The following is a 23,642-nucleotide window of genomic DNA, read 5'->3' as shown; positions in this document are numbered from 1 at the left end:
TATCTTGCTTATTTTTCGAGTTATTTGGCTGCCTAAGTTAAAATGGGTCACCCTGTATATGTGTATGTATATATTAATCAATAATAAAGAATAATACAATACGATAATAAAATATTTTAATATATAATTTTTTCTTTTAATTTAAACTTCTGGATCATCATTTTCAGTTGGTATTATTGGTTGAAATATTTTTCTTTTAGGCGCTTGCCTGAAAAATTAAAAAAATTATTTTAATAAACATTATAAAATAAAATGACTAATATATGAAATAATAACGTTATAATAATTAAAAACTATTACGATTATTATATATATTAAATTAGCTGTTACGATTTCTTGAATAAAAATCAAGAAAGTTATTTATAAAAACATAAAGGTTAAGAAGTACTTTTAACAAGCAATAGAAATACGTAACCCAGAGTAAACACAAAATAACAGTAACATAACATCAATATTATAATTTCCCACTCAACAAGGTAGCTTATACATAACAATTATATGCCTTATACACATAACAATTATACATTGTTGAATGGGAAACTATAACATTGATGTTATGTTATTTTGTGTTTTTCCTGGAAAATAAGGGAATTTTCTGTTTAAAATCCATACTTCTCGTCAAAAAAATTGTTATAGATTTTACTAAAGATGCGAAGTATTGTTCATAGTTACGTTTGAGCACGGAGCATTCTCATTTTTGAACTATCGAGCCATCTTTTAATGCTTGGTTTAATTTCTTCATCACTGACATTAGTAAATTGTAATTTTACAGCATCTACATACATAAAAATAATATCTGTTATGAATGCAAACGTTCTAATATTACTGATACTTTATACTGATACTAGTATATAGTATAAATCGATCAAACTTTTCGAATAAACTTTTGATGTAAAAAAAAATTTTTAACGCTTTTTTATTTATTACTTTTACGATAGTCCAATTCTTAAATTTTAGAAATTAAAAGATATTATTTTATTGCTTTATTTATTATACTAAAAACTTGAAAACTTTATATTTAAGAAAATACAATATATATAATTAGCTATTCAATCACTGGTTAGTTTAAGCTATATTCATTTATTATAAAGCATGCTTCACTTAAATAAAACTTACGGTAGATGCAACTGCATAAGGTAAGATTAGAAAAAATTTGTTTTTGTTTTTGTCCATAAAAGCTATAATTTGTTGCTGCAGAATTAGTTATCGTGCTGGAAATATTGTAAATCAAGTCGTGAGACGTATTACCGCCTTTGCTTTTCATATATAGTACCTACAAAATTAATAAATTTTATAGAGTATATATAATAAACCTAAAAAAAATTATGATTTAAATTTTAAGTACCTCATATACATGAACAATAAGATATATTTAAAATATCGTTTTTCCAGTAATTTAATACAAAATTTTGCAGAAGAATTGCATCATTTTTATATTAAATAGTTGTTGTTTAAGCATAAAGATTTTATTCGAATATTTAATATAGTTATCATATATTGAAAAAGAAATTGTGTGTATACCTTTATGTACGATCATGTCGAAGAAGAAATCCTGTGTGCTTTGTATACGCGTAAGTTCAAAAGTAAGGATAGTATAATTATATTCGAATTTTTATTCATAAACAACAATTTATTTCAATTATAAATTCTAAATTTTGATGAAAATAGAAAATTGTCATATAAAAAATGAGAGAAAAATTAAATATCTATTCAATTAATTATTTATTCAATTACTAAACTATAAATTAAAATTTTTCTTCATAAGAAATATTATTAATTACTTTTAATTATAATATATTATAGAAGGACCGTGTGTTTCTGATTCATTTAAAACTATATCTCCACCCAAACTAATATACATATTAAGATGAAGAATATAATATAATATAATATATAATATATAATATATAATATAATATAATATATTCAAAAAACAATATAAAAAATTTAATTAACTTTGGTCTTCCGTAAAATATAATTTTGCACTTTTAATAAAAAATATTACAAATAATAAAATGTGATAGATTAAACACAAATTGTTTATGCATATTTTGAAATGTTACCACATTATCAAAGAAATTTCGTTCCATCTTCAATTTTTCTTCAACTGCGACAAACGTTTTATTTTCATCATCGATAGGGAAATATTTTGACATTGTTTCTATCACAGCAGCGTCAACAATGATATTACGTTCATGCTTAATGCTACTTTTTTCCATTCGAATAATTTTTGTTAGTATGATATTTTGCTGCTTTGACATAGCATTTATTGCAGTCAACATTTTCTTTTGCATACCTATATAGTAAATAAACTTTTTTACATTATTAAGCTATATAATAAATAAATATATAGTAAATAAACTCTTTTTAATTATTAATATAAATGTCCGATTATACGAAGAGAAAAGAAATTTGTTAATACAACAAAGAAGCTCGATTGGATTAATAGAGAAATATTTCCCACATTTTAGACAATCAATTTTTAAATACGCTAACAAAGTACAATTAATTAGATTCTGTAACTATGCAAAACTAAATTTTATGTACATAAAAAACGAGATTTTTAATTTTTATCGAAAAACATTTAAAAAACAGTGTTTTAAATTTAAATTAATTTCAAGTAGTAATATTCAAGCAGTATTTGTTTATGAGAACTTAATATTTGTTTTTAACTTTTATTGACATAAGAGCTTTTTTGTTTCTATAAATTTTTTTAATTTCAAACACCAACACTATATTCACAAGTGACTTATAGCATTATATTTAAATCCAATAAATTATTAACTAACTAAAAATTTGATAAGCAGAGTAATTAAAAATATTTTGTTAACTGCTAATCTATTTTTTCCATGTAATTATATGCATAATTATACATAAAATTTAATAAGCAATTTTCATTTTTATTTTAGTTTTCAATTACGTCTATAATACTGAATAAAAGTTCAGGAGAAGTTTTTGGATTCCAATTTTCAATATCTTCAATAATTACTGGTTTTGCACATTTTTCGGTAACAATATTTTGTTTAACAAATTTGCCTACAAGAAACAGATTTATTTTAAATTGAAAATCACGTTTTTATGACAAGTATTATTAGATTAACGTTATTGTATTGTATAATTAATTTATATATATATATATATATATATATATATATATATATATAAATTTTAATATTTCTGTAATACTTTCATTTCAAAATATGTGTTTTCATACTTCATATATACATATATACATATATTATTTATTAATATATTGTTATATACAGAGTGAGCCATTTTAATTAACGCACGCAATTATTTCGGAAACAAAGCATTTTAGAGAAAAATGTTTCAGACAAAAGTTTTATGGTTTCGAGGGGGCCATAAGATGGTATCATTGGTTTGACCTTGAAGAGTTATTTGAAGGTCACATGAAGGTCACCTTCAATTTCTGAAATGGAACCTACTATTTGTCATTACATATTCTTGTAGCTTATCTCGAGAGCTTTCCAAAACACTATAATTAAGTACCTTTTCGTTAAGTACTTTTTGAGTTATGAGGGTTGAAATAATTTCTTAATTTTACATAAACCGTAAAATATCTTGTAAAATATTCATTTTTCGATCATTTTATCTTAATACTTTTATGTACAAAATAATGAGAGGAATCAACTGGTGTAAAGAAAACACATAGTTGTTTTTAAGAAAAAATATGGAATTGTTAATTGCAAATTATATATTTTTTCTTCAAAACAATTATGTGTTTTCTTTACACCAGTTGATTCCTCTCATTATTTTGTACGTAAAAGTATTAAGGTAAGATAATCGAAAAATGAATATTTTACAAGATATTTTACGGTTTATGTAAAATTAAGAAATTATTTCAAGCCTCATAACTCAAAAAGTACTTAACGAAAATGTACTTAATTATAGTGTTTTGGAAAGCTCTCGAGATGAGCTACAAGAATGTACAAAAATATATAGGATGTTCCATTTAAAAAAATTGAAGTGACCTTCACGTGACCTTCAAATGACTCTTCAAGGTCAAACCAATGATACCATCTTATGGCCCCCTCGAAACCATACAACTTTTGTCTAAAACATTTTTCTCTATCTTGCTTATTTTTCGAGTTATTTGGCTGCCTAAGTTAAAATGGGTCACCCTGTATATATATATATATATATATATATATATATATATATATATTCTCTGTATTTATAGTAACAAAAAACATGCAATAAATTACATATTGTACGTAATGAGCAAACGAAATTATATTAACTAAAAAAAAAATAAACTCAAGAACTTAAAAACTTTACTTCGAAATCAAATATCAAACTTAGTACTTAAATAATAATAATAGGAACTTCAAATAGCACATATGTAATAGTATTTCAAATATCACTTTTTTCTTTTGCAGCACGTTCTTTTGCACCCAGATAGCACACAATATTCTATGAATATTCTTATAAAGTACGAATGTTCTTAATTTTGGAATATTCGAATTGAATATTATATGAATATACGTAGAATGTTAAAATCGTAAATCATATATTTCTAATAGAGAAGAATATTCTTAGAGTATTCGTTGAATTTATTCATTGCACATTTTATTGCGCATGTGCAGTATACAAGAAATTCGAATTAAATTAAGTGTAAAAAAACCCTTAAGACCATACGCACTACGAACAAGCCTTTAAGCGGCCATATTCGTGAGCGGGTTTGTCTTTTGTCGTCATGTGTCGTCATGTATCGTTAAAGCCCTATGCACAATGAAAAACACAGGCAACAGGAACAGAGAATAACACAGGCAATAGATTTCAACCTATCGGAAACCGTGTATCAATGCACAATGAAAAATATAGGAACGTGGAATAGGCAATAGGAATAAAATTTTCGACGCGTTGGATTTTTATTCTCTATTGCCTGTACCTGACCAATCACAGTGATTTGATTTTATGTACTTTCTTTAGCGCTTTTTCGAACGAGCTCTTTCGAACGAGATTATATGTGCATTCGCGATACATTCAGTAAACATGACATTTAATCACGATTATTATAAAAAAAGAAGTTTTGACGATAGGATGGAAGATATTACTTTCGGAGACATTGACGACATGAATACAGAATACTTAGCTCAGGGTGAAAAACGAGGTGGAGACGAGCTTTTGATAGATCTGGTACGATCTCGCTCATTTCTTTATGATAAGAAATTAAAGGAATATCGAGATAGTGAAAGAAAATGCATGGGCAGAAATATCTTCTATTTTGAAAACATCAAGTAAATTACATTTAATTGAATATTTTTTTAAATAAGTTTTTCCAATAGCTAAGTGTATATTGCACTGACAGTAAATATTACTTGTTTGATGTAAATAAGTTATTTGAATAATTCTAATAATATATTATAATAATATCCAGCACTTAGTTTTTTTTCTTTCTCCACTTGTTGTACAATCCTAGCTCAAATACTTGCGTAGCAGCAAGAAATAGCAATAAATTATCCTCAAAATTATCCATTGCGAGGAAACCTATAAAAAGCAATCATTCCCGTGTTGTCCCAGTTAGCCAAGTCTGCTCGAACAGATTTCGTCAAGTGCTTGCTAAAAATTGTTGTCAGCAAAAAGGCTACAATTTTGCTACAAGAGTTGTTATTACCTGATTAAGCTGGCAGATTGGCAGCAAAAACCAAGCAAAGCTTGCTGACAAAATCCGACAACAAATTGGCGGCAAAAAGCAAGCAAAGCTTGCTGCATTACTTGACGTCAAATTGGCGGCAAAAACCAAGCAAGATCTGCGCGCACAAAATTTAACGTCAAGTTGGCGGCAAAACCCGAGCAAAATCAGTGCAGGAAAGTCTGATGACAAATTGTCAGCAAAAAGCAAGCAAAGCTTGCTGCATGACTTGACGTCAAATTGGCAGCAAAAACTGAGCAAGATCTGCGCGCATAATTTGACGGCAGATTGGTGGCAGAAACCGAGCAGAACCTGCATAATCGGTATTTAAATGCCTTGATTCAATAGTTCCTTCGCTTTCCGCTACGCGATGCACGCTTTCTCGCAATCAAATTTCTGTTAGAAGTAGATATAAAGCCTGCTAGTGGCTATTAATAAAAGATCAAAAGTATATTTCTATTGGTTTAATTTTTGATATCTCATACAAGCCTAATATGAGAATATTAAACTGATTAGAATCAACAGGATAAATGGAAAATTATCTTATTTGAAGCATAAAGCAAGAGTTTAATTATCATATAAATTGTCTCAATTTTATAAATTAAATTTAATTATTTTCACAATTTACTTTATTATTAATTTAATTAAGTTGAAAGAGAATTTGCTGCGTGAGATATAACTACAGTATAACATTACATTTCATAGTTATTTATGAAAAGAAAATTATAATTTACCAATAAAACTTATTCTGTAATATTAAATTTTATTGTACTTTGGTCAAAAGCAGATCATGCTCGGTTTCTACCGTCAATATGCTGTCAGATTGCGCGCGCGCAGGTCTTGCTCGGTTTTTGCCGACAATTTGACGTCAACATGTCAGCAAACTTTGCTCGAGTTTTGTCACCAATTTGCTGTCAGGTTATGTCAGCAAGATTTGCTAGCAAAACACGAGCTTAATGCGGACACAGATGGCTATGGATTTGATGTGGAATTTTGATTAAATTTGCTGCCAATTTGCACGCAATTTGTTAACATTTTGCTTACTGAGGTATTTTATGTTTAATAAAAATAGTTGTTAATTGCCGAAACAAAGAAATTGATCAAAATTTAATCTCTCTGAAGAAGGTACTGTATTGACAGTTCGTATTATTGTAGGTTATGTACGGAATTTATACCGCTGAGTTCTGATTGGATGGCTCTTGTCGCTATCGCCGTCATTGTGAATTGACGGCGATAATTTCTTATTTCTTGTTCCCTGTTTCCTGTTCCTGTTGCCTGTGCTTTTCATTGTGCATAGAGCTTAAGTGTTTGGCCATGTTTGCCATGTGCCTTACATGAAATATCGTTTTAATTAGAGGTAATCATCTTTTTTCTTTTATTAATTTCATTTTATCAAATATTAAATAAAACTTAAGAATATTTTTTTATATATTTTTAGTAATATTTTTTACATTCTTTTAACAGTTCAGGATAAATGTATTTCAGTACATTTAAGGTTATGCTTGAAGAAAATCACACAAAATACATACCCAGCAAACACCGAGTAACAGTTATATAACTATTACTTGATGTTTGCTGGGTATATTGTATCTATTTATTTTCTTATTCTTCATGTAAAATTCTCTTTATATTACAGTGTCCAAGCATCTATATTCTAATAATATTACGTTGCGTCACTTTTGGGTGATTACACACTGGGTCATTAGGACACGAAGCATAAAAGTAAGTACAAATCAAAAACTACTTTATTAGTTTATTTCTTCTTTTTTTTTACATGTCATTGCCAGAGAAAATTCTATAATTATTCTTATACATTAAAAAAAAAATTTGTTTCACTTTAAATTTAAATTGCTTGAATTTTGTTTCAATTTCAGATTTTGGTACTAATCTTATATTATATTATAATAGTATTGTTTTTAAAATTAAATAATGCCTAAATGCAAAAAAAGTCGTACTTTTTTTTAGAAAAGTTAAGAAAAATACAGACACGTGTTATGAACTTATAAATGATAATTTTAATACACGTACTGATACTATTGTTACTTCTACAGAAATTTGCAGAATCAATTGTAGTAATGAACGTAACAGCTTTGACGAGATAAGTGATAATGAAAGCTATATTTCTAATGAAAATTTTTTTGATATTTTTATGGAAAATAACAACAATAGTTTAAACAATTTTGATAACCAATCTTCGACTATTAACTTTGATGTTAATTTACGAAACAATAGTGCAGAAAATAATTTTTTTCATGGTTTACGTAAATGGGCGATTACATATAATGTGTCTCACGAATCATTAAGAAAATTATTAAGTTTATTGAAAACAATACCTATTCACTCAAATTTACCAAATGACCCTAGAACTTTACTGACAACACTTCGGAAAACATTTTCAAAAAATATAGAACCAGGAATTTATGCACATTTTGGCTTAAAGTTTGCAATAGATAAATTAATTTCTAAGGTGGATGTTTCCACATTATTATCGATTGATTTATTAGTTAATATAGATGGATTACCTCTTAGTAAAAGTTCTAGTAGTCAGATTTATCCAATTTTACGTTCTTTATTTAAATATCCTTATAATATATGCGTAATTGGTATTTACCATGGTTACAAAAAACCCACTAATACTAATGAATATCTCTCAGATTTTGTAAAAGAAGCTATAGAACTAGTAAATGATGGTTTTGTATTTCAAGGACGAGTTTTACCATTTACAATTAAAGGTTTTATTTGTGATGCTCCTGCAAAATCTTTCATAACTTAAGCACAATTTCACGCAGCATGTAAAAGCTGGCGTTTTACCCCCACTCCATCAATTTTCGCCAGAATGGCGAATCTAGCGAATAAACGCTCAAAGTTCGACACAGTCCAACTTTTAGCGAATTGAAGCAACGCTGAAATTTAAATTATTTTAATTAAAAGTGTATAAAAGAAGAAATTATGGCTGAAGGGTTTAATGAATTGACAGCACCCGAAAATATAAACGAAGTTGGTATATATTATATACATACATAAACATATTTATAGGTTAGACTGCTCTTTGTTTCTTATTTATTTATGTTAGATAGATTAATTTTGTTATATTGTGTTAATAATTGTGTTTCTTATATTTTAGGAAATTCTGTTGCCCTCGTACACTTGTGGTGTGTGCGAAACTATTTGTACTGAACAAGAAATATCTTGTCATTCACTTTGTTTGGAGGGATATGACAAATGCTTTATAGATGAGAATTTATATTTTTATCCTCAAACCGGTGAACATTAGTAACATTTTCATTATTATATATTTTATAAGTAACATTATAAGTAACATGAATACTTTAATGTGTAGAAGACGGACATATAATACGCAAAAGTTTAATAGATGGTGAGGAGGCAATCGTAACAGATACCATCCAGGTTTCAAACCAAGAGGCCAAGAGCAATTGGCGAAATAGTAAAATTTTGGAAGAGGAACAGCTCATCGAAGAAATACATAAACGTCCCCCGCTGTGGAATTTCAAGCTTCCTCTTAGTGAACGAACTATGTAAGCCAAAAAAAAGCTGTGGGAAGAGATAAAAACAGCAATGAACAGTAATATTCTATACTCATAATTGGGATAAGATTAAGTAGAGAGCCATTAAACATAGTTTTGTATTTTTTCTAGATACAATAGACATTGCGACTATGAAGAAAAAATGGAAGTCATTGTGCGATACTTATAGGACGTATAAAAGTAAGCAGCAGAAACCAAGCGGTTCAGCAGGGACCTCATAAAAGAAATGGGTGCACTTCGAACGAATGAAGTTTCTTAGCGATATGCAGTCCGAAATCGAGTACGTATTTATGAAATAACGAGCGTACAAACATATCTTAATGCAGTAGTACATATTTGTTTATATTCATTGCATGTAAAATTAAACTGTATGTTACAGAACTGTAACCAATATCGCGACATTTCTCAGCGAAGAGTCTAATGATACTATGACTTTTGATGAACGCAGCAGCAGTGGTCGTGGATCACGTATGTTAATTTATTAATTATTTTTTTATGAAAAGTGAAATTGAAGGGAAATGAAAAATTAAAATTAATATTTGTGAAATTTTATATTTAATGAGATTTAAAAATTTTTATCTTTTGTTTTCAATTTTTCACTGCTCTATTTAATCTACAAATGTAATTAAAATAGAAGTAAAAAAAATACAATCTCTAAATGATTGTAGGTAATCACAAACGTAGCTGCAGTAGCATAGATAGCGAAGATGGTTTCAATTTTGACCGATTAATTGATGCTATAAATCAACCGATTAGCATACCACCGTTTGTGTCTCCTATGCCACCACCCTCTGACAAAGCAGCTTTGTATGGTAACCTTGTTGCTGCTCAATTACGAGAAATCAATCCTCAGGTTATGAATGACATAATGCTGCAAGTGATGCAATTGCTTAATAATGCTAAGAAAAAAAATTCTAATTAAATCACCGCCGTTTATTTCCTCTACCGACTCACGAAGCAGCTTTATTTAGTTCTACAAGTGTTAAATAAGTATTAAATAAAGAATAAAGTTTATAATATATAAGTTTATTATACAGGGCGATCCCGAAAAACGATCCGTCTATAAAATGACGTATTCCTGACACCATTCTAAGACAATTTTTCCTTTACCAAAATTTGATTTGAAGCGTAGTTTTTGAATTATTAAAGGAAGTAGTTAACGTATGACGGGTCGAATACAAGAGGCAGGCAAGGGTGGCGCGATTCACCGTCAGACGCGGGTGCTTACACGGGGCGCCTGCTGCGATCAGCTGGTCGCTATACACATACAGACACACATTTTTTTTTTTTTACGCAGGGGAAATCCTCAAGGATACCCCCCCTCCCCGGGGAGAGAGAGAGGGTTATGCCGGACTCCTACCGGCTAAAACCCCTGCGGGTGTCCTCCACCGCGGTGTCACGGGGGAGCCACGGGTACGCCACAGGCATTCTTCCGCGACCCCCCCCACCGCCTCACCTCCAAAATAGCCGAGAGGGAGGACACCCGTCCGCCTCCCGGCTCCGCCTAGTGGGGGTATTGCACCGGTGGGAGGTCTCCCCGCTCTGCACCTGTGCCCCCCTCGCCGCGGCCCTAAGCTGGCCTCTTCTAACGCTGTGGTGGGGGAGCGGGGGGGGCCGCCGGGGAGGCCATGCGGTCTCTGCAGCCCCGGAACCTCCCTACTCACCCCACCATTCCGCCAGCAATGCTGTAAAGGGGGAAGGTAGGCCTACATCAGGTCCCCCATTCAATCTCCGTCCCGCGTGGGGGCTGGAAGCCCAGGAAGCCTCCTCCTTCCTCGTCGGACCCTCCTAGCCGCTGCTCCTCCTCCCAGGGCTGTTGTTGGGGGGGGGCCATTTTCCGCCGGTCCCTTTCGGCCTCCTCCTTGGCGCACATGACCTCTTCGCAGTAGAAGGTCATGGCTCTCCACTCCTCCTCCCCCCTCAGCATTGCCTCTATGACGCTGCCGAGGGAGAGGTCTGCCCCCACCACTGCGACCAGGGCACGGCGCTGCACCTCCCAGGCCGAACAAGCCTCAAGGGTGTGCTGCGCCGTGTCCCGGTCCCCCTCACAATGGTGGCACCTAGGGGTCGGTTCTCTCCCGATGCGGCACAGGTAGTGACCGAAGCACCCGTGCCACCCGGAAGGTGATCCGCCCCCAGGCTCTCCTCAACCACACCCCAAAGACCGGGAGGACGGCCCTCACAACCCTCTGGTTCTCGTGGGCTGGCCCGGCCAGTTGCCGCTGCCAGTCCACGAGGGTCAAATCCATCACCTTTTGCCTGATGGCCTTCTTGGCCCCCGGCCCCACCAAAATTCCCCTCCCCCGAAGCTCCCTAACCCCCCAGTACATCTCAGCCCGAGCATGGGCTAAAAGCTCCAGGGGAGGGGAACCCGCCAAGACCGTCACGGCCGCGTATGCGACCGTGCGATACGCACGCGCGGCCCTGAGTACTATGGCGATGTGCTCGTTTAGGGAGGTGAGCAGCTCCTCCCAGACCCTAGTCTTGGACCTACCGATGGCGACGCCGAGTGAGTGCCGGGCATCTCGATACTCCCCCCGCGCCCGCCCAATGCAGGCCTCACTACCATTCCTCCTCCGCAAACATCTCTGAAGCCGGCGTCTGGCCCGGACCGAGGCATCGCGGAGATTCGGTGAGTGAGCGAATGAGAGAGAGAGAGACAGAGAGACAGACAGACAGAGAGACAGACAGACAGAGAGACAGACAGACAGAGAGACAGACAGACAGACAGACAGACAGAGAGACAGACAGAATAAGACAGACAGACAGACAGGAGTTTAACGAGGGAAATTTTGAAAACCGGTTTTCTCGACGTTTCACGTCACGAGGAGTGTTATAAGACATACTTGTAAAAAAAGTGAAATCTTGTGTGGAACATATTGTGTGGATATCTCCCGGGGAGGCCGTTAATAATAATTATTAATGTTAAAATGTGGTGCCGTTCAATCCTCCCTAGGGAAAAAATGCCACGTGTCAGCTCAAGCATGTGAAGTATGGAAAATATTTGTGAGGAGTGTAAAATAGCTGCCAAACGTATATTCTATCTATTCAATGTAAGGCGAGTAATTACGCAGAGTGTGACGTATATTTTTACGTTCTTGTGTTTCGGATTTAACTAATTAAACATTAAACATTAAGTAGCTCTATCTCTCTCCATCGTATGGGGTGATGACATATGCTTTTTCGCGATCTCCATGGAGACTTGGAGTGCTGTACTACTACTATGGATAGTATCAGTAACGTGATTTGTGCAATTAATGGGATATACAGTGGTAAAAGTGATAATTAACATTTATTCTTATCATTTTTAACATTAGTGCAGTTCTGAGGGCAGATGCGCAAAGAACGTTTACTTCGTCTAATGCGCAACGCGCGCGCGTTCAATCCTGGGATGGCACACCTGCTCACTGAGACGGTTAGCATCACGTGACTGCGTAGACTCCTTATTTCGCTGACAGCGCAGTGCGCGCGTGCTAAATTTCAGATTGGCAATACTGTTATATCCTTGTGATGTTCCTTATTGTACCTTCTACACTTCGGAATTTAACAACTCCAACAGTTATCAAATAATAATTATTAATCTAGCTGTGAAACATTGAAACGGTGGATGGTGCATAATACCAACAAATATGCCTGTTTCATAAACTGAGACAGATTCTAAATGGATTTAAATGACAAATTATAATTACCATATAAACATGATTATTTAATTAATTAAATAAATAGAGACTGATATTTATAACAGGCTTCTGTTTAAATAGTGCTTGTTATAACTGATTGATAAAATATAGTGGTTCACACTATGTTTATAAATTAGTGTGAAATTCTAAGTAGATTGAATAAGACTATCATACTTTAACATAATACCTTGCACATTGATATTATGGTATAACTAATTGTGCCCTATATCGAATTCTAAAATAAACTCATTAACATCGTGATAACATTTTTAATGAATTATTACAGTGCAAGTATATATACATTCGATGCTTCTGAGTGGTTTATAGACAGTTTATTACTGGGAGGCACTGAATGAATACTAACTGGTTGTTGTACTTTATATATATTAATTGAGACTTTTCTATACACTATACTAGTGTTAATTATGGAGTATAAATGGGAATAAAACTTAATCTATTCTGCGATGATATATAAATAATGTACTGTGTCAATGCAGTTACTAATAATAAAGGAATGGGCGTCGCGAGCATTTGTTCAAATGTTATTTTCTGCGATACGTCCTGTCCTAAAACTGCTTATTGAATATACCTTATGATATCAACTTAATAACTTTAATAAACTTTACAGTGAATATACACGTGTGCGGCACTCGCGATTTCGGTGGCTTCTGTATGACTGGTGCATATAACAAGCTTATTACCCTATACTGCGTTTTTGTCGCATACTTATTAGAAGAAATTAAGAAATTAAGAATTAAATAAATGAGTTTAATATGAATATTACAAATGGACTTGACAATTGTTGTAGTTCTCAACTGCTAAGTTACACCGTGTTGCCTTGGCAACATTAGTGATATAATAGACGAATTACTTGTATAATAATACTATAATATTATATCATAAACTAACTACTTGATGCTAACAATACACCTAATTGAGACCGACTCATTAATTAAAGTGATAATTGCTTTGAATTATGTGCAGTGATTCTAATAATCTGTAACACAGTATTTAACTGATAAAACTGATAAATCTGCTTAATTAGTGACGACTGGTCAATAATTGACTCAAACATTGGAATTATTAAATAATTTAATTACAATTTTTCTGTTAATGCTTGATAGCTAATAATATCATTGATAATTTACAAGCTTTTGGCCTTATATCGGATACATTGCTTAGATAGTTGTTAATGGATATCATACATACATTTAATTGCAATAACTAAATTAGTATCAGTAAACTTGGTTAATGAATAACTTAAAAGACTATACTTCTGAAAGAATATATGCCTTATTGAACATAAAGACTTAATGTGCACTGCCATTTGACAGTGGATAATTATATACAATTCTTCCTTGAAAGTTTGTTATGCTGTATCTGAAATTGGATATCGTGGGTGCTGTCTGTATGTGAAGTTAAGTAGCAGTTTTCTTCGCGTGTGACTGTACAGATGTCTGAAAATAATGTATCTAATTAATTGTGGTTAACTCATAGTTTTGAACATTATAATATAAAATAATATAAATTATATTGGAAGGTTGTTTAATAGCAGCTAAATACGAATAAGTTTCTTGATATACATATTGATCTGATGCATAATTCATAAGATAGTGCTATTGTCTATTAAGGATAAGTACAGTACTAGTATATGAACTTGGAGATCTGCTATTTTAAGATCCTAGTTGCATATATTGGTTTGACACACAAGTAATAAGATACTGCTATTAACTAGTAGAAATAATTTAATATTAACGCATGAGTCCGAATTCTGTTATTTTAATATATAAATAATAATATCTATATTCATTTTGTTGTGTTAATTCTCTCATATGAGAAATATACTGTGGAATCGTGATTATTACAACAATTCAGCTCTCTTTATATTAACCACTGTCAAACAGAGATATTTATTGTTAAATGATAAATAGAGGCTTGTATAGCGTTCTGAATTCTTTATAAAATTCTGTTATGCTGTATTTAAATTAGAATATAGATATAGTTATAATTGCTGTATAATGGACGACAACCTTACTCGCAGACTGTTTGCAGACATTGTTGGTTATTTACAGTAACAAAACATTGTCGTTGTATGTCATAGAGTTTGTCTTGACACCTTCTGCGTCCGAACTGCTAAATATAAGTCCACTTGCTGGAAGTCACGCGAAGAGGTGTCGTCACACATCCTACATCTTAGGTTAACCTATGAATTCATTATCTATTAATTTAAATACATAACAATATAGTATGTAATTTGCGTACTGTTAATTCTAGGATAGTTAATATTGATATTATTATTAAAACAACTATTATTTAGAATACTTGCCATATGCATATGTGCTTATAATAAATACACATAAATAGTGGCTGTGTGAGAATACCTTGGAATAATTCCTCCCTCCGGCACTGTTGTTTATTGCTGGCTCCATTATATAACGCGCCTACTACGTATTTTTGTTGCTAAGTACTGCAATTGCTAGTTGCAAATCGATATATCGATCCGGTACTTGGCTCTCTTACTTGTGTGTTCGTGGTCCTCTGACCCCTCATCTGATTTGTCTTACGGCTCCTGTTAGCACAGTAAAATACAAATATTACTAAATTGTGTTAATTTGCTACAAATTATAATAATAACGGAGTTGATGTCTGATGTGCGTGCAATACACTCTACTGTGACAGGTGAACTAAGACTAGAGTGCGTATAGAGAGGAGAGTCACTAGATCAAAACCTTAAGCCGCGTTCTTATGCGCAGTGTTCGTAAAGGCGACGAACCTTTGTAATACGCCTTTCTGATAGTCTTAAATTAATTTTGCGTATAATTATTGTATTTTGGTATGTTAAGATAATTATAACAATTAAGAATATTAGCATGTAATGTAATATTAATATTAATACTGATATATTTGTAAAGCCTAAATACTGATTTTGCTATTATAGGCTTGTCCTTTAGTTTTAAGTTGAAAAGATTCACATAGGCGTGTTCGCCAATTGGAATACACTTCAAATTTGACGACCGAAAGTGCAAAATTCCTTCGCTGCGCAGTGCGTACACACGCTTAAAGGGCGATGCGCGTAGGGCGGAAATGCACCTATCCGACCCCCCCTTTCTGTTCGCAAAGTCAAAATTTATAATTACCTGCGCAGTAATTTTTGATCGCGAAATTTGGATGCGCGTTGAGTGAACTTGCTCTTTGGCCGTTTAACCCATCCTCTTATTGTAATAGATCTTGTTTTTGCTAATTATTCTATTGTATACTATAAGTTGGATTGTTAGTATAACTCATCATCAAATCATTATTGACGTTTACGCTTCAGAATTTAGTTGTAGCTGTTACTAGTTGCTATTAACTTAGCTATGCTTATTTAGAGATACTTAATTAAATAAGAATAATAATTAAATATCTTTATATATAAATTAAGCTACTATTTAATTCTTAGCTGATTTTTATCGGACGAACTTGTAAGATTCGCAGATTAAATTAAGTATACTTATATCATATAAGAATCTTTGCGCCCAATACAGAGTGCGTGCATACAAGCGAATTTGTTGTAATAAATAATTCAGTATCTACTAATTTCTCATTGTATTGCAGTATATCTGAACTATTGTTAGCTATAGGTTTTGTACCTACGTAGTGCTCAGTAACATTGAAATAATGGAGGAAATAATTAATATTCAAGATCTTATGAGCAGGCTTGTTAAAGATGGCATCACTTCTGAGGATTTAGTTGCATGTGCTATCAGGAATTTGTACTCTGCGGAAAGTAGTTTTGTTACGGAAAATAAAATTTGTCTCCGTAATAACATTCGTGCAACTGTCGCATATGTCAAATTATTGTATGACTATGGACAGCAGATGTGTTTGGCACGCTTGTATTTGTTACACCGTATAAAGCTGTTAGAAGTACGAGATCACGATCATAACTTAGAAATAAGTCTACTTCGGGGTTTGTCACCTCCCCTGGAGAAATTCGCACCCAATAGCGACGAGACAAATATTAAACACTGGAATAGCAGCTGCTCAAACTATCAAGATAAAGTTAGTGATCAAGAACTGGAAATCATCCTTGATACATGGATGATAAAGGAAATAGATCTTTCAAAAGCCGCACTCCATGATATTAGCAATAGAATTGAGGATAAGAAGAACGCTCTCTTTGAGTTAGAACAAAAGATAGAGGATGCATCATTTTTCTCCTCAATCGAACAAGGCACATCGCTGGAATCGGAGCATTATATATCTGGCAGCTCCAGTAGGGTTGAGTGTACCCCGGGTCATGAATCACCCAATCGCTCTAGAGACGGGGGCGCTCGAAATTCGCCCCCAAAACATATAACAAACATAGACAGATCACAGGAAAATATGGAAGACTTACCGTCTCAGGGGGTACTCGGATCCCCCAGGGACCGGCACGGTAGTGCGCCCGACGCCGCCGGGTCGACCGCCATAAGGCGGGAATCATGCGAGGGCACTGTTGGGGTGGTCTCAGCCAGCGCCCCAGCAGACCAAGTAGCGACTGCTGAGGATACCGAGTTTTTGATCGATGATGTTCGCAATACGCGTGAGGAGTACTCAGAGGAGACAATCATCCCTGCGACAGGTGAGAAAAGGAAGGCGACTTCTTCTCCTGGAGAGGATACCGAGGAAGCGGAACCTATTGGAGTTAGAAGACCTAACAAAGCTCGGGTCATCGATTCGGTAGAGGATGAGAATCGTGGAGATATAGCTGTTGTAGAAGAATCGTCCTCGATTTCTGAGGTCGAGGAGGTGAAGGAAAATATTGCTTCCCCTCTCTCTTCGCTCGAAGGTAGAGTAACTAGAGGCACTGCTAGACAGAAAAAGCTGTCGGCGGACTGCAGCGCGCTTGCGACTGCCTGCCGTAAGAAGCTAAATAAGTCACTCGGAGTTGTCGAAGAAGACACCTCAACGTTTAAAAGAAAACAAGAGAATATTAGAATGTCAAGTACCCCGGACAGCACGGAAAGAATAATCAGGCCGATCATAGCTCGTATACAAAAAGAAAACGAGGAAAGTGTTGGGATCGATACTAATTCTGAAGGTAGTAACTTGGATACATTTGGACCGAAAGAAACGGAAGAAAGTTCTGATAATTCGGTGCAAAGCGACTCCTATAAAAGGAAAAGCACCAGAGTTCAAAGTAAAAAAGATAACCGCAGGAAGCGCAACAAGGATGTAACAGTTAAGAATCCTATTCAAAAATCTCGAAGGAAGACCACAATCCCTATTATCGTGGACAAGGAGGAAGCGGAAAGGGAAATGGGACTCTCCAAGGAAGACTAGCTAAGGATGGACGCAGCTGCTCTCGGATCCCGGTGTTTGGATCATCTTGCAGAGCTGGAACGGCAGAGAAATCTCTGTAGCAACATTTCCGGCCCTGTTGCTGGGAGAATGAAGCAAAGTAATTCAATCGCAAGCGAGATAACTAGGGTGTTAATAGAGAAACTCACAATAGTAGGAGATGTATATGGTCTTCGCAATGAGAATTTTGCTCTGAAAGATGAGCTTAATTCACTTAAGCGTAAAGAAGAGGCTCAACGCAAAGAAATGGAAGCGCTAAGAAAAATGATCACGAATCTTGAAAGGGAGGTCAGATCCTTGAAAGATGGATTTGGCCCGTTTCCGGCCAAACTCCCTAATGTTTCTCAGATGGAAACAAATAACAAAAGTAAAACGCCTGAAAGGAGGCCGAAAAGAAAGAAGGAAAGGAGTTTAGCACGAAAACAGCAATGTGAAGACACTTACGATGTCATGGAAATTGAAGATGCAGCAATTAATATGCCTGGCAGCTCTAAAGATGAGGAATACATGCAACGAAGAGTTGAATGGCCGACCGGAAGGGGCACATCATCCTGGACCACTGAGGCGCCGGAAGTCGGAAAAGTAGTATTAAGCCAGGATAATAGTATAACTAAAGCTAAATCTAAAATTAACGCTAATAATATTTACAAATCTGGCGATATTTACAATTCGAGTAATATGTACAATTCGAGTAATATGTACAATTCCACTAAATCTAAAAGTAGGATAGATGATACACAGTCATTGCGTAAAGATATCAAATTAATTGGAAATAGGCAGATCGTTCCTCCACACATTCCTTCCTCCAATAGAGGGGAATGGATGAGGGTAAGTGGTAGAGGGAGACTCCTGACGGAATCTTCACAAACTAGCAATAAGCAGGCGAATGAGCCTGCCTCTGTTATTCCTAGGCAGATGACTCGTAATATAAATAATAACGGTAGACTTAATAAGAGACTAGTGAAACCCGCAGTGGTTACCATCACGAATAAAACACAAGGAATATCCTATGCAGAGATTCTAGCGAAGGCAAGGGAGAGAGTTTCCCTTAAAGACATAGGAATCCAAGAGACAATAGTGCGCAGGGCTCTAAACGGTGCGATCGTGATAGAGATCCCGGGTCCTCAGGGAAAACAACTCGCGTGTGCACTGAGTTCTCGTCTTACTGAGGCCCTTGGAGAGGAGGCAAAAGTGTCTAACCCTGTGGCCATGGGAGAGCTTAGGATTCGAGGTATAGATCCCTCCACGACTGAAGAGGAACTCCGTAATGCATTGGAATTTTTTGGAGGATGCAACCGTAATGACCTTAAGATAAGCCCCATCAATAATATGCGCGATGGAATGGGCGTTGCGTGGATTACCTGTCCAATGGGGATCGCGGTTAAGATTGCAGAGCACGGGTATGTTAAATTGGGTTGGACTAAAGTCAGAATAGAACTACTTAAAAAACGCCCGGTTCAGTGCTTCCGTTGCTGGCACTTCGGGCATGTCAGGAATAATTGCAGGTCGGATATAGATAGGAAGGGCACGTGTTTCCGATGTGGAACGGCAGGTCATTCCGCAGGAGTATGCAATGTAGGCATACCAAAATGCATGGTCTGCGAGGACATAGGGAAAGAGAGCAGGCATAGATTGGGTTCTTTACGTTGTTTGGCTAACCAAGGCTTTCCCATTGGTATCCAGCCGGTCAGAAAAATTCGGAATAATTCGGTGAAGGAGAGTCGCATAAATAATTAATAATGGCTCGCTTTTAAGCTTATTCAGGTTAATCTGAATAGAAGTTGGAGAGCCCTTGATTTACTAAAACAGTACGCGATTGAGGCGAATGTAGGCCTTATGCTAATATCCGAACCCCCGCGAAGACTAATAGATAGTGCTACTTGTTTTACGAGTAAGGATAGGCAAGCTGCTGTAATTTGGAGGCCGGAGGGCACCGCTGGGAAGTTTTGCCGGCTGGAAAACAGCGGCGCAGGCTTTGTTGTAGTTAGTCTTGATAGAAATTATTATATATCTTGTTACATTTCACCTAATGTAAATAACTATATTTTCTCCACTTTCTTAGATGATATATATGATACTGTTAAAGGCGCAAACGACTCTTTTCTAATTGGCGGCGATTTTAATGCGCGATCAGTCTTGTGGGGATCTTCGATCACCGATAGGAGGGGAGACCTCATTGGGCGGTGGGCGGCAGCCCTCGATATTAGACTCCTCAATGTGGGTGATACCCACACATGCATTAGGCCTCAGGGCAGCTCCGTGGTAGATCTATCCTGGGCAACCGCTGATCTGCAAACGAGTATTATTAGTTGGTCAGTGCTGGAATCGGTCGAGTCTCTTTCCGACCACCAGTACATAGAAATCGTGCTTACCAGTTCTTGTATAAAGTCGTGTGATTCGTCCATTAAAAGGCGTTGGAATCTTAAGAAGCTGGATAGTGAGCGTTTTACCGCGGCTGTGGAGTTCTTTGCCACAACAGGAGTTCCTGAGGATTCCGTTAGTAATCCTGAGAAGTATGCTAACTGGATAGTTGGCCTTGTGAGCAACGCGTGTAATGTTGCTGCTCCGATTATTTCTAAAATAAATAGACGAAGACAGATGTACTGGTGGTCGGAAGAGATATCTCGACTTAGAGTTTCTGCTATTAGGGCCAAAAGAATCTGGACCAAAAGTAAACGAAAGGGCATAGACTCGGATATTCATATAACGAAAAACAGATATAGGCTGGCCAAGAGAGCATTGAGAGACGCAATCAAAAGAGCGAAAAATACGTCCTGGAAAGAACTAGTTTCTACGGATAAAGATCCTTGGGGTCTGCCATATAAGTTGGTGATGAGCAAGCTCAGAAAATCTAGTCCTTCCCTCAGCGAGACTCTTGACGAGGGAAATTTGAATAGACTAGTGGATTCCTTGTTTCCTAGAGACTCAATTGGTAGTTCTTTTCCACAAGATTTGTCGGTAGAATGGACAGAGGAAATGGATGTTGGTATCGCCGAGATTCTAAGATATGTTAAAAAACGTCCCATTAGAAACGCGGCTCCTGGTCCAGACAACTTGAAGGCGGCCATATGGAAAAAGGCCCCTGGCGTCGTGCTCATACATATTGCCGACATGCTCACGTCTTGCCTCAAAGAGGGTGTTTTCCCCAGTGCATGGAGGAAGGCTACGCTGGTGTTAATCCCGAAGGGGCCGGGGGGTGGGTCGGGTGAGCTTAAGGCCCGCCCGATCTGTCTCCTGGACGAAATTGGAAAGACGTTCGAGAGAATAATTGCCTCTAGAATTAATTATTGGCTTGAATATAATGCTGATTGTTCCCTTTCGGATAATCAATACGGCTTTCGCAGATCAAGATCTACGATCGACGCCCTTAAACGTGTACAGGAATATACTAACCCTGCGATACATAACAACCGTTATGCGATAGCCGTAGGAATAGATATAGCTAACGCCTTTAATTCGGTTCCGTGGCGTGTTATCCTATCAGCAATGGCGGAAAAAAGAATACCGGTCTACTTGCGTAGAATTGTGGCGAGCTATCTGTCATGTCGCTCCATAATGTATAAGAACTCGAGTGGACGCTGGAAAGAGAGAGAGGTTTCGGCTGGTGTTCCGCAGGGGTCGGTCCTAGGACCATTCCTGTGGAACATCGCGTTTGATTCGGTCCTTCGCTTGCAGAGCGAGGAGGGTTGTTACACGGTTTGTTATGCCGACGATACCCTCCTCGTTTCTGTGTCAGATAGCCTCTTTGACACAATCGTTAAAGTCAACATCCAGATTGCCAGAGTCACAAGACATATTAGGAAACTTGGACTGACAGTAGCTGAGACCAAAACTGAGGCAGTTTTATTCTGTAGAAATAAACCGAACGTCATGCCTGTTGTGAAAGTTGGTAAAACTGATATCAGTGTTAAAGAATCAATGAAGTACCTCGGTGTCTTTATTGATCGGCTGTGGAACTTTAGAGAACATTTTAAATACATCGAGTGCAGGATATCTAAAGTCACTAAAGAACTGAGCAGGTTAATGCCTAATCTTCGTGGTCCTGAGGAGCGCAAGCGCAGGTTGTACGCAATGGTAGTCACCTCAGTTGCAATGTACGCGGCACCCGTATGGGGCAGAGAATTGTGTTCCTCTCCGGATAGGATCTTACGGTCTTTTCGTCGAGTCCAACGAGTAGTCGCGATTCGTGTAATCGCGGCTTATAGAACGGTGTCGTTCAACGCGGCCATGCTTCTGGCCAGAATGCCACCCTGGGCGCTGGAAGCAACCCTTAGGTGTCGAATTTTTGAGAGGATAACGGATCTGAAGAGGGCAGACAATCTCACAGAACAGACCGAATCGGAGACGCGAGCAGAAAAAACCACAATGCTCATTAGACAATGGGACATACTATTGAGTAACCCCGGAATATCGGGGGAAAAAACGATTTCAGCCGTCTGCCCTCATTTGAATCAGTGGATTAACCGGAAACATGGAGACCTTAACTATCAGGTTACTCAAATTTTGACTGGCCATGGTAGTTTCGGTCACTTTTTGTATAGGATAGGCAAACGCGAGTCACCGAGCTGCTTCCATTGCACTCACCAGGATGATACGGTGGAGCATACAGTGGCAGAATGCCCTGCTTGGGAGGATTTGAGAGCCAAGTTACTGTCAGATATAGATTTGAGTAGGATAGCTAGAATTAACCTGGAAACAATCGTAGATAAGATCTTACAAAGAAAAGAATATTGGTCGGCTCTTTCTAGCTTTGCAACAGTAGTCATTACGAGGAAGGAAGAGGAGGAGAGAAGCCGAGCGAGGGTCTCTTCTCCCTCTTAACTCCCTCTAACTTGTAATTAGCTTATTTAATTCTGACTCGCCTTGTTCTCCTTTCTTTTGTCCCTCTCCTTACATCCTACCCCTCCTTAAAAAATTTCCTCTTGTTTGATACGTTGTTGTTTGTTTTGTTGTCTTTGTTTTGTTATTGTTTTGCTTTTTGTTCGTTCTTGTTTGTTCTTGTTTGTCTTTTCTTGTTGGGAAAGAAAAAAAAAACCTACTCTTTCCCATCCCTTCCCACCCTAACCCCCCTTCACATATTTGTTGTTATTGTTACGTTGTTTTGTCTTCCTTCTTTGTTATATGTCATGTTCTATGTTCTATGTACTTGCTCTGTCTTTGTTTTGTTTATTGTTCTTGTCTAACCTCATTTGAGTGATAACCCGTCATACTTGGGGGGGACACTCGGGCGGGGATGCCCGGGGGCCCACTATCTCCCATTTATGGCGGGCGGAAGTTCCGGCAATTGCACCGTGGCGCTGGGGCTTCCTGAAGTTTAGTTACTTAGACCCGTGTTGCCACGCTTGGTCAGATTAGTGAGGAATTTATTATTAAAGGATGCGCGTTTAAACGCACACGCTTGGCGACCTCCTGGAAGTTATGCGGAAGCGGTTCCCGGGA

The 23,642-nt window shown here is 36.3% G+C and overlaps 1 protein-coding gene and 2 long non-coding RNA genes across 4 annotated transcripts; 1 reads left to right on the top strand and 2 right to left on the bottom strand.

The window, feature by feature from the left end:
- The first annotated feature begins 6,906 nt into the window (after positions 1–6,906).
- LOC145968454 (uncharacterized) lies at positions 6,907–10,175 on the top strand. 2 transcript variants are annotated; one of them, XR_014437740.1, is made up of 8 exons: positions 6,907–7,013; positions 7,293–7,378; positions 8,311–8,653; positions 8,781–8,919; positions 8,997–9,192; positions 9,313–9,481; positions 9,581–9,669; positions 9,870–9,896. XR_014437740.1 is itself a non-coding variant. In XM_083093911.1 (3 exons), exons 1-3 carry the CDS (start codon positions 9,447–9,449, stop codon positions 10,121–10,123), a joined length of 378 nt encoding a protein of 125 aa, XP_082950037.1. In that variant the 5' UTR covers positions 9,360–9,446; the 3' UTR covers positions 10,124–10,175. The 2 variants fall into 2 exon arrangements, 1 of the variants encoding a protein (XP_082950037.1); XM_083093911.1 differs by lacking the exons at positions 6,907–7,013; positions 7,293–7,378; positions 8,311–8,653; positions 8,781–8,919; positions 8,997–9,192 and having other exon boundaries at positions 9,360–9,481; positions 9,870–10,175.
- A 3,780-nt stretch (positions 10,176–13,955) lies between these two features.
- LOC145968570 (uncharacterized) lies at positions 13,956–15,585 on the bottom strand. Its single transcript, XR_014437783.1, has 2 exons — positions 15,263–15,585; positions 13,956–15,084 (listed from the first exon to the last, which is right to left on the bottom strand). It is a non-coding gene; the product is annotated as an uncharacterized LOC145968570 (long non-coding RNA).
- A 4,681-nt stretch (positions 15,586–20,266) lies between these two features.
- LOC145969240 (uncharacterized) lies at positions 20,267–22,816 on the bottom strand. Its single transcript, XR_014437987.1, has 3 exons — positions 22,788–22,816; positions 20,576–20,778; positions 20,267–20,492 (listed from the first exon to the last, which is right to left on the bottom strand). It is a non-coding gene; the product is annotated as an uncharacterized LOC145969240 (long non-coding RNA).
- Positions 22,817–23,642: the final 826 nt, after the last annotated feature.

The sequence above is a fragment of the Camponotus vicinus genome, unplaced genomic scaffold (assembly GCF_025532165.1).
Source record: "Camponotus vicinus isolate PSW18456_S1 unplaced genomic scaffold, iyCamVici1.0 SCAF_3, whole genome shotgun sequence".
NCBI lineage: Eukaryota > Metazoa > Arthropoda > Insecta > Hymenoptera > Formicidae > Camponotus > Camponotus vicinus.
This window is presented reverse-complemented; position numbering and strand designations above follow the sequence as displayed.

What these genes read in the sequence shown, in the direction of transcription:
- LOC145968454 (XM_083093911.1), top strand. Translation starts at nt 9,447, where the DNA reads ATGAAGTTTCTTAGCGATATGCAGTCCGAAATCGA. An exon ending in GATATGCAGTCCGAAATCGA is followed by an intron (nt 9,482 to 9,580) that starts GTACGTATTTAT and finishes TGTATGTTACAG; the next exon opens with AACTGTAACCAATATCGCGA. An exon ending in CAGCAGTGGTCGTGGATCAC is followed by an intron (nt 9,670 to 9,869) that starts GTATGTTAATTT and finishes AAATGATTGTAG; the next exon opens with GTAATCACAAACGTAGCTGC.